This window comes from Myripristis murdjan, chromosome 7, assembly GCF_902150065.1.
Source record: "Myripristis murdjan chromosome 7, fMyrMur1.1, whole genome shotgun sequence".
Classification (NCBI taxonomy): Eukaryota; Metazoa; Chordata; class Actinopteri; order Holocentriformes; family Holocentridae; genus Myripristis; species Myripristis murdjan.
The window spans coordinates 26,756,024-26,768,233 of NC_043986.1; the positions used below are offsets into that span (position 1 = coordinate 26,756,024).

The 12,210-nt window shown below is 38.4% G+C and overlaps 1 protein-coding gene across 1 annotated transcript; it reads right to left on the reverse strand.

Annotated features, from left to right (window-relative positions):
• Nucleotides 1-9,697: 9,697 nt before the first annotated feature.
• On the reverse strand, nucleotides 9,698-11,847 carry LOC115361443 (nuclear factor 7, ovary-like). Its single transcript, XM_030054812.1, has 3 exons — nucleotides 11,782-11,847; nucleotides 10,520-11,410; nucleotides 9,698-9,913 (listed from the first exon to the last, which is right to left on the reverse strand). Exons 1-3 carry the CDS (start codon nucleotides 11,845-11,847, stop codon nucleotides 9,698-9,700), a joined length of 1,173 nt encoding a protein of 390 aa, XP_029910672.1.
• Between the last annotated feature and the right edge of the window lie 363 nt (nucleotides 11,848-12,210).

The window sequence follows — 12,210 nt, forward strand, 5'->3', positions numbered from 1 at the left end:
CGAAAGTGATCCACGTGTGATTTTGCGAACCAAATTAACCAATGAGCAGCATTACAGTTACCTTGTTGAGAATCCAAGGGAAAATTCTTGTTTTGGGCTCAAACGCAATAGTATACTTAATTCATTGTCATATTTGTATGTATCCGATAATTTTGTGTTTGATATAATGCACGATATCTTAGAAGGTGTAGGACAATATGAGATTAAGTTGTTGTTTGAGTATTTGAATCAGAACTTTATTTCTAATGAAAACATACTCCAACGTGTATATGCATTCAACTATGGCTTCATGGATAAAAAAAATCGTCCAACACACATTAATATGTTTTGCAGTGGCAGTGGTATTGGGCTTAATGCCAGTCAAACATTGTGCCTTATTCGAAATCTCCCACTAATCTTCGGAGATGTTGTTCCAGAAGGTGACACACACTGGCATTTGTTGTTACTGTTGTTGCATATTGTGAACATAGTATTTTCCCCATGTGTTACTGAGGGAATGACTGTATTTTTAAAACATCTTATTGAAGAGCACCACCGATTATTTACAATTTTATATCCTGAAAATACTTTGATCCCAAAACATCACTTCATGATCCATTATCCTGAATGTATTCGCCAAATTGGTCCTTTAGTACATGTTTGGAGTATGAGGTATGAAGCTAAACACAAATTCTTTAAGTCTAGCATTAAAAACTTCAAGAACATAACAAAGTCCCTTGCAAAGAAACACCAAATGGCTGTTGCCTATCATTGGGAATCACTGTCCGCCAAAGGTATTGAGTCTGGGCCTGTCAAATCGAAAATTCTGACTGATGTTGAAAATGGTGATTTGGTTTCAGAGTATTTTCATATTGATATGTCAAGTGAAATAAATGTTACAACCTGGATCAAACATAATGGCATTGAGTATCACCAGGGTCTTGTTGTTTGCACAGATGTTGTTAATGAGATGCCAGTGTTCAATAAGATTGTGTGCATATTTCTTAGAAAAGAAGTTTATTTTTTGGTATCTGAAATGGAGACCTCATTTGTGGAGCACTTTCATGCATTTCATGTTGTTGACAATATTCATAATGTTTCAGTTGTTACACCTCATGACTTGAGATACTTCAAGCCCTTTGATGTTCAATTGTCTTATGGTACAGACTCGTTTTTCTATGTTGTGCCAGACAGCTGCATTGTATAGGGTAAGCAACACTTAAGAGCTACCTCATGTTTTGGGCAGTACTGTACAGGGTTTTAGGAGTGGCCTGCACCCTGTCAGATTTAAAGTGAAGCCCCTGTCAAAGAAAAATAAAATATTTTTCATTGCAGTACTTTTTGGAGTGATTATTGTACATGGGTGGTGGATGATTAGATTAACACTTATAGATTGTACATTTTTAACTCTTAATAGTGTTAATCTCAGTGGACAATGTACACCTTATCAGTAGTCTAGTAAACACTAGTTAAATGTACATTTAACACCACAAAATGTAAATTGAATACTGGTGCAGTGTTGAATAGTTAACTCTGTTGGTGTCAATAATTAGTGAACTTTGAACACTAATCTAGTGTTCTTGTCATCTATCGTGGTGTTAATATTTTACACTCTAAGAGTTTGTTTGGTAACACTGTCACAGTGTTAATAATTTTAACACTTTCAAAAGTGTTAATTTAACACTTAACCAGTGGTTCCCATATAAACCCCGAGTCAGTGTTGATTTCAACTCTGAGGGTGTTAAATTTGCGTTTTCAAATTATATGTGCATGCCCCTCCCCATCTCGGCATATGACGCAGGCTAATTGTTGATCTGTTTCACAGAACAGTTTCAGCTTTTCTTCATGCTCAGGGCACAAGAACTGAGCAACCTTTAATAAAACAATGAAACAATAAAAGATTATAACAATAAAGGAGAGGAGACAAATAAGAGCACAACAAGGAAGTTAATTATCCTGCTCCAAGATTCACAGACAACTGCATTACAATGGGCACACACAACATTAAAGTATTTCAACAAAAGATAACAAACTTACCCCTGTGACCTCATCTCCCTGTTCTCTCTTTATCGTCTCAGCTTCTTTAGCTTTGTCAGCAAGGCTTTTCAGAATGTGGCTGGTTGTTGGGAAGTATTTCTCCTCTTTTGGAACAGTTGTCCGACACTGTGGACACTGGTCCTTTATGCTCAGAGAGTTGGTGATACATTTTCTGCAGAAAGAGTGGCCACAGAGAAGGCTCACTGGCTTGGCTGCTCTCTCTTCCTCCTGTCTCTGCCAGACTGACTTAACCCTCCTATTATGTTTGGGGTCAATTTGACCCCATTCAGTTTTTAACGTCTCTAAATAAATGCTTAACATCATTTTTTTTGCTTCATATTTTATGACTTTTCCTAATTTAATGGATACTACCGGGTAAACATGAAATTCACACAATGATATGTTTACAGTGTCCTGTACGCATTTTGTACGCATTGGTGGTGTTTGGGGTCAATTTGACCCCAGGCTGTTTTAGCTGTAAAAACACCGTTTTACACACATTTTTGTTGTTTTTTTTTTTGATGATATTGAGGTCACTATAACATGCAATTTGATAATCTTCAAAAAACTTTCCTCTGCTTTAGGGCCCTAAGCTAACATAACCATACCTGAAGTAGTATGGGAACCACTCATATGGGTGATATGGGGGGAGATATTGGGGAGGGGAAAACATAATACCTACAAGAACTTCGATATTTCCCGTGCTGTGAGGGTGGGGAAATATGGTTCCCACAAGGACATTGATAGTTCCCACCACATGGGGCAGGAGCAAACATATAGAAGCTTGCACAGCAGCCTTCTAAATCATTTCTCTTGTTGCTCTGTGTACTCTCACTTTATGCTCTCTCTCTTAGCTGAATATGAACGCGAAGCAAAGGTTTTCTGCCAGTGAGGTTTTGTCACAGCTCTTTGACAGTGAAGTGACACAGAGGAGAATGTGTCAGAGACAGAGGATCATGTTGAGGAGGACCCTGGTTATGAGGCATCCTCTGATGAGAATGAAACCCTGACCCTCCTGTTGTCTCTCAACCACCAGCAGACACGTTACCTTCCAAAAATGGAGAGGTGTCATGGTCTCTCTCCCCACATGAACAACAGGGTAGACTCAGTGCTGCTAATGTCATCAAAATGGTTCCAGGCTCCAGCAGATACGCTGTCAGCCATGTTCAAGACATAAAATCAGCATTTGAGCCCTTTGTAACACCATCAGGTGGGGATATACTTGTGATGACAAACTTAGAGGGGAGGTGTGTATGGGGACAGCTGGAAAGACTTGGATGTGACCCATTTGCAGGCCTACATTGGGTTACTCACTCAGAAGTTGTGTTTCTTTTTCCTGTGGTCAAATTGACCCCGAACATAAGACATGTTACTATCCTTGATAATAGAAATAGTTTTTCTTTCCAAATATTATAGATAACAAAAATCTGTTCTTAGAAATAATATCAAACCATTAAAACACCAAAAATATATTTCTTTCCAATTTTAGGTCAATCAGTGAGATTTTATGGTGATTTGCATATTTTTCCATAGTCGCATAATAGGAAAACTGGATGTATAGGTGGGGGTGGGGGGGAGTTATGTTTTATTTAAAGGACTATTCAGGTAGTCAACAAAGAAACCTAAAGTACCTGACACAAAAATTTTGGTAACAATTTTAATTATAATAATTTTGTTGAGGTTTAAACTGCTGGGGTCAAATTGACCCCAAACATAAGGGATGTCAAATTTGAACATAACAGGAGGGTTAAGGACTTTGAACTGTCACTTTCCAGGAAAAGCCACTCCCTATCTTTATAAGATATTGTATAGTGTATTTAATTAACCACTTATTAATTAAGCAGTACTTATTGCAAGCCTTTTAAAGTGTCTTTTTCTTCTGATGTCTTCTGATGTCAATTTTTTAAAATCTGTGGATACTGCAGCTCTATGCACATTGTATACATCTATGCGCACTGTTTTTTGTTGCACATTGTACACTTAGTTCTCGGATGTCATTTTTTAATCTGTGGATACTGCTGGAAAATGTGAATTTCCTTCAGGATGAATAAAGTATCAATCATCATCATCATCATCATCGCTGAGCTTCATCAGTTTTCAGTTCCACCTTTTCTTAGTACCTGTATGATTACCCGAAATAAATAAATAAATAAATAAATAAAAAAACAAAAAAAATTATAAGAAAACATGGTTTACAGTTGTTTATCCTACAGTAAAGGACTGATGATGGATGGTGATGGAAGTATTGAGAGTGTAACATGATGCTGGAGTGGAAAAAGACTGGAGCTGCTAGTTGGAGAGTAGGTGCAGGGATTTTCTTACTGTTTGGAAATTTTATTACCAAAGAACAACATTAATACTTTGGTACATACCTGATGAGGATACAAATTGTGTACTTCACCATGCCTCGAGGGGCAGTGGAGAGCTCTTTTCCAGTTTAGATCCAGCTTCTCTGCATTTATTTACCAAACTCTGTACAGTGAAAGGCACCAGAAACAGTGCTGACTGTCCACATGGTCTTACTAGAACCTTGATGGGGGCCCTCTTGGGCTCCTGCCCTGTATGTTTTCTCAAAAGCCATGAATCTCATAGGTTTAGTCCAATGGCTTCACACAGGCCTACTGTCTTTCAGACACTGTAGCAGGCTGAGTTTTTAGCAAAATGAAGATACTGTATATTATATGAAAACAGATGACCAAAGGAATCCATTGACACCAAGTATGTCATGGTAGGTTGTCAGCAGGGGATAAGTATTGCTCCACAATTGGGCTACATTTTGGCGAGGAAAAAAACTGGCATGGCCATTTTCAAAGGGGTCCCTTGACTGCTGACCTCAAGATATCTGAATGAAAATGGGCTCTGTGTGTCCCCTTTCTAGACATGCCCATCTTATGCTAATCCCATGCAGTTTGGGGCAAAAAACATGCAGTTAACCAGCCAGCCAAGAGAAACTCCTTGCTGGGCCTCCATATTCAATAATCCATGCAGTCTGAAGACGCCAGAGGGCCAAGCACCAAAATGATGCAATATAAAAAAGCATTTAGGGAGCTACAGTATTAGGACCACTTTATCTTCTGTTTGTTTTATAATTGCATGGAGAAGGTCACACCTAACAGTTATTGTTTTGAAAAAATAACTCCATAACTTTTAAACGCAGTACATTTTAAATGAGCTACTTTTACAGTACATTTTTTACAGCAGTAGCCTACTTCTACTTCTACTTAAATAAAATATCAGCAAAGTAACAGTAGGCTACTTCTACTCGAGTAGCAATTTGTAGTTTTCTGTCCTCCCAAGTCACCCAGGTTACCACTTCCAAATACTTGGGTGTATACACTGACACTTCAGTGGGTTGGAAGGTTCACATGGATTATGTGTGTTCTACAGCGAATGCACTTTCTCTGAAGGCTGAGGTTTTTTTGATGCTGAGCAAAAACATCATGCTTCTTTTTTATCATTCTAGTATTGAAGTGTTATCAGGTATGGAATATGCATCTGGTTTGGTAGTTTGCAAGGCTGACTGCCAGGGTCAATTGCTTGGTGGATGTGGCAATAAAAACTTTTGGAGTCTGGCACGCTCCCTCCAAGCCACATATGAGAAGTCTGTAATCAGACTAGCTCTGAAGATAGCCTCGATCTGATTCCCCCATCCTCCTCGATGATACCAGCTTTTTCAGTCAGGAGGAAGGTACAGAGCCCCACAGTGTGGATAGAATTGATATGAATAATCATTTATTCCCAGGTCCATAGGGGCTCTAAACAGCAGGAGGAGCACCAGGATTGGCTGTGGTTGTCACTGAACAAAGACAGTACTTTAGATTGTCTCTTCCATTTTATTATTACTGGTAAAAGATGAATAGACGGTTTAACAGGCAAGCCTCACTCTGTACAGTGACATATCTTTTATCTTCTGTTTGCAACTTGAAAATTAAAGTTATCTCAATTCTCCAGGACTAGCCACTCCCTCTTTGAATGTTGTGACCTGGCCGCTTGTATGATGACCCCATGTTTTTTAACTGCAACCTGCAGAACTTCCCAGACCTCCCACAGTGCATCTGCTTCACCCAAAGGCACCCCTATGATAATGGCTTCCTCTATATATGGTACACCAACATCCCCAGGCAAAATGCTTTATGATTGAGGTAACACAGTCGTGATCTACATCAAAAGGGTTACTAGGCTCTTTAAGGAAAAACCCTTTCAGCCTAAAACAAACAAACAAACAAACAAATCCATCTGGGTAATGTGCAGCATCATTAACAGAATTAGAAGCAGACGAAGTAGGTGGATACACCAAAAAACTCAACACTTTTACACAAAATAACAACTTGTGCATGCTCAGCATCACATATTAATAATTGTATCATAGGTTGCATTTTATTTGAGACTTTACATACGGTATATAATAAACTTCTTTCATAGTTCCTCATTTCATTGCAGCTCTGTCACACAGCATAATGATGAATTATGCTGATAAATAATAATGAGGGGGAATTATGAGCTCTGACAGATTTAGTACATCAACAAACAAACCTATGAAACAATCAGACAAAAAACGAGTATAGATAATGGATGTATGGATAGTTTTCTACGACACTTTTTTTTTGCACTTGATATTCAAATGCCACATTTTGTTCATTTTTGTTTCAAGAGTGAAAAATCAGTGGGATGAGAGACCCACAGTTGCTCCATTGGGAACAGTGTAAACCACACTGTCTAGGAGAGCCGTGACTGATGAAGGTAAACAGTTTCAACACAGATTATATGGCTACAGTACAGAGGAGACAAGTAAAATGTTGCTGCAGTCTGTGTAAGAGGACCTTTGTGGTATCAGTAAGTAGCTGAGACCATAGGACTTTGCCTTAAGGAGCAACACTCCTTCCCTCAAATCACTACAGTTCATATGCAAGACAGAACATAAATGCTGTATTCTACTGTAACACATTGAATACAGTAAAGAGTTGCCAAATCAAAAAACAGGGTCATGCTTTCAGTTCAGTTGACTAAAGTGTACTTCAGGTATCTGTGACATCCTGGGATCTAATTCAGTCTAAGACCTCATGTCATCCCCTCTACCTCCTCCTTGCTGTTTTAAACTGTCCAGTCAAAGCAGAAATGTCACACACAATGAAAACAAAATAACAAAATCATCATCACTCAACTAATCACTAAACATTCACTCTTTGGAGATTGCAAGAGCAAGGACTCAGATTAAAATGTGCTTAGAGATCTGACTGAATTTGGCTATTCTCTCTCATCTATGTTATGAATTTGGACTTACTTAAACTTAACCCCTAACATACACACACACAAGCCTTGCCACTTCCCCTCTAACACACTCATACATGCATGCAAAGCATATCAATGAAAATCAAACATCAGTTCAATATCATTATTTTTTTTAATTCTTCATTGGTGCTCATTTTTACACTTTAATATGTATTCCACTTTGCACTGATAAAACTAAAGTTACATATACCCCCCCCCCCAAAAAAAAAAAAAAATAACATGCAAAAATGTTGCAAGTCACAATAATATTCATTTCTGAAAGCAAAGCATTTTTAGTGTTCAGAGGATACATGTTCTTTTTTTACGTGACATAATTAAAACCAATGTATTATGGTCAAGAAGCTGGTATAATTATGCTGAAAATCTACATTGACAATGATGAAAAGATAAACTGATATTCATTGTATACACAAGTTTTTACAGAGCATAGGTTCTAATCCAAGGTCCAAAAGAGATAGTTATGTCAGATGCTGGGTTGTTTAGAAAAAGAGAGAAGACAGAAACTGAGTTCATACTCTAAAATACTATACTATATTATGAAACATTGGTTTGGTAGTAACAATTGCCTGTTTTTTTTTTTTTTTGTTTTTGTTTTGGTTTTTTTTTATGTTTTTATTTATTTATTTATTTATTTAGCAACTGTTTAGCATTAGCATTAGTTCATTTAGCATTATTGGAAACCAGACAATGTCCAATGTTAAAATAAGCTGACACTGGCAGGGACATGAGACTTGAGCTCAGAGTATGAACATGTTTCATTTTGTCTGCATCGTAGAAGGAAAGCTCCTTGGAGGAGCAGTTTAGGTAAATCGCAATCTTTCGAGGTCTATCTGTAAATGTCAGCTCTGTTATTCATTGTATTCATTGTAAGCAGTTGTAAAGCTTTTCTTGTCAAATTCAAGAAGGTTTTCTTCACTGTAAATTACTGATCTTTCTCTGTTGGATGTCAGTGTTCACAGACTTTGCATCTCATCCATTTCACTTCACATGCATGACAACAAATACGACCCTGCCTTGACTAAAGCCTAAACTCAAAAGTACAAAACATGATAAATTTATGATCTCTTCTTGAATACACTACAGATGTATATGTGTGATAGAACAGAAATGCAGCATTATTCTGTGATGTATTAAATACAGTAAAAATCAGCAGAATTCAAGTCCTAGGAGCCTCCAGCTGGTTCAGTTGATGACGTCGGCTTCAGGTACCTGTAACATCCTGGGACCTAATCCAGTGTGGGACCTTTGCATCCTGTCACCCCCCATCTTTCCTCTCTCTCTCTGATGTAAAGCAGAAGTGTTCATCAAACAGCTTAAACAAAATCATTAAAATCATAGTCACTCAAACATCCACATATTCCACATCGCAAGTTCTAAGAGTCCAGTTAGTGATGGGAATAATTTGGAGTATAATTCCTTCTCATCTGTCTCATTGGGATTTAAGAAAAGAGAACTACCTCTTAAACAAATGTGGTTTCAGTCAAAATGGTTCTTGGTGCTTTACCTTGGCTCTGCATACACCACAGATGCCACTCTACCTGAACCTTTGCCAAATTCTATCCAACTCTGTGCTGTGCAAAGAATTTGAACCAAAAGACAAAGCATGCTGAATGAAATGACAGCCCCTACACACACACACACACACACACACACACACACACACACACACACACACACTCACACACAAACAAACAAAAGGACTGTGAGTCAAAAGTAAGTTTAATTTCAGGAGTTTATTTGTTTTTTACTCATGCTCATCCATGTTAATAAATGTTTTATTTTGTACTGATGAAGCCAAAGTTACATATATTGAAACCAAGGCAACGTTGATTATAAAAGCTATATTTTTTGGTGATAAAACATTAAAACATCTTGTCATTAAGTCAGTGTATTCATTGCTAAAGCAATATGAGTATTTAGACAATAAGTAATTCTTTGACAGCATTCTTCTTTACATGATATATCAACAAATCCCATAAGTGATAACCAAGAGTCTTGCATGACAGAGAATACATAATCATGAAAAGATCACCCTAATGACATACACAGTCCCTAGTTTCTACAGTACACAGCTGCTCATCCAAGTTGCACAAGACAGAGTTACATCAAATGCTGTGTGTTGATTTAAAACAGAGCAGATGCAAACAATGATTTAATACACAAAACCATTCAGTTTTTCAAAATGAGCTGATAATATGAGTATGACTTTCTATTTTTTATCAGTTCTTTCATTCTATTCATTTTGCAGATGTTGCTTTTAAAAAAAAAAAAAAAAAGGACAGTGTATTTTCAAGCAGAATCACATCTCTTTTTTAATTCTATTCATTTTGTTTGTTTGTTTGTTTTTGAATTTACAAAGGCCCAAGCTCCTTGTGGTCCAGCATCCCTCTGCTCAGTACCAGCACACTGTCAGAGGGTTACGATCTATGTCCTCACTGTGTCCAATGTTAAAATAAGCTGACACTGGCAGGGACATGAGACTTGAGCTCAGAGTATGAACATGTTTCATCTTGTCTGCATCGTAGAAGGAAAGCTCCTTGGAGGAGCAGTTTAGGTAAATCCCAATCTTTCGAGGTCTATCTGTAAATGTGAGCTCTGTTTCTGAGGACTGATTGGAGATGGCATATTTTTGGCCATTATATGTGAGGAAATGACCTTTCACCCCTATTTCCCAGTAATTCCTCAGTCCAACCTCTGTCTCCCAGTAATGCTGCCCTGAGCTGAACTCATTGACACTGAATGCATGATTTGTCTTCATAGAACTGTCAAAAGAACTGTCTTCATACTCCATATGATTTGAGCCAAATCCAAATAATCCCTTGTCTTGGGTAGAGCTAGATCCAAATAATCCCTTGTCTTGGTTAGAGCTAGATCCAAATAATCCCTTGTCTTGGTTAGAGCTAGATCCAAATAATCCCTTGTCTTGGTTAGAGCTAGATCCAAATACTACATTGTTTTGGTTAGAGCTAGATCCAAATAATCCCTTGTCTTGGTTAGAGCTAGATCCAAATACTACATTGTTTTGGTTAGAGCTAGATCCAAATAATCCCTTGTCTTGGTTAGAGCTAGATCCAAATACTACATTGTTTTGGTTAGAGCTAGATCCAAATAATCCCTTGTCTTGGTTAGAGCTAGATCCAAATAATCCCTTGTCTTGGTTAGAGCTAGATCCAAATACTACATTGTTTTGGTTAGAGCTAGATCCAAATAATACCTTGTCTTGGGTAGAGCCAGATCCAAATAATCCCCCAGTTTGGGTAAAAGCGGACCCAAATGATCCTGTGCCTTGGGCTGAACCAAATACAAATTCAAAAGAACTTGTGGTTTGGCTAGAGCTGACATTTGTGGCACGGCCAAAAAGTGAACCTGATTGAGATTGGCTGCTTTTGGGAGTACAAAGCAAACTGCGTCCGTCATCAGACACAGTTACATCTGTATTTTCTCTTCTCAGTGAGAGCAGCTCTGCCTGGGGCTTGACCACCTGAAGCATCTCCTTCCACACAAAGAACTGCAGGTGACTTTCATAAGGACCCAAACTGAGAGAAGTGCGGGCCACCTGCAGATCATTTGCTCTGGGCCTGAACAAACACTCTGGAGTCAGCATGTTGTTCACTTCAGTCCAGCTCTGCAAGAACTTCACTGAGTCAGAAATTTCCAGAGCTGCTGTCACCTTCACCTGCAGCTCTCTACTCTCAGACAAAGCCAGGTCCATTGCCTTAAACTTCTCAGTCATCTCCTCTACAGCCTCTGTCTCTTTCTCCTTTAGCTCATTCTTTATCTCCTCCTCTCTCTGTCTCAGAAACTGATGCATCTCCTCAAACTGGGTTCTGATTTGGGTCATCAGCTGCTGGGACGTCACCTGGGTTTTTGTTATTTCTTCTCTCTGTCTATTGGCTAAGCTCTCTATGGCATCAATCTCATCAGGAAGGTGCTCCATACCCTTCTCCAGCTCCCGCCTCAGAGATGTAGCTGCTTCTCTGATTGGTTTAAATTTGTGTCCATCATGCCTCTCCCCATCTCGGCATATGACGCAAACTAACTGTTGGTCTGTTTCACAGAACAGTTTCAGCTTTTCTTCATGCTCAGGGCACAAGAACTGAGCAACCTTTAATAATAATAAAAAAACAATAAATGAAATGAAAAACAATGTAGCAACAAAGAAGACGAGACAAAGAAGACTACAACAACAGAGTTAACTATCCTGCTTCAAGACTCGCATTACAATGAGCACATACAGTGTTAAATTATTTCAACAAAAAATAACACACTTACTTCTCTTCTCTCATCTCCCTGTTCTCTCTTTATCTTCTCAGCTTCTTTAGCTTTGTCAGCAAGGCTTTTCAGAATTTTGTTGGTTGTTGGGAAGTATTTCTCCTCTTTTGGAACAGTTGTCCGACACTGTGGACACTGGTCCTTTATGCTCAGGGAGTTTGTGATACATTTTCTGCAGAAAGAGTGGCCACAGAGAAGGCTCACCGGATCAGTGAAGATAGTCAGACAGATAGAACAAGTCAAATCCTCCATGTAAGAAGCAGAAGCCATGGCTGCTCTCTCTTGTCTGTGCCAGACCAACTGGTTTAGCAAATATGAGCCATCAGTTTCACTTTCCCGGAACAGCCCGTCCCACTTTTGTGGGGTCAATAAGCTTCAACAGTTTACATTCTTCCATTTAGTTTTAGTTTTCTTGATGACTATACAAATGTTGCACAGTCGAATTGAGTCCACGGTTCACTACAACAGCCTGAAAAAAAAAAAAAAAAAAAAAAAAAAAACAATAAATAAATAAATAAATGAACAATGTTTGTACTATTGCACTATGATGCAACATCACACTCTAGTGGGCAGAGATTGAAATTGCTGGTAGGACAGAAATTTTCCTGCAAAACAACAGGGGTGCAGGTTCAT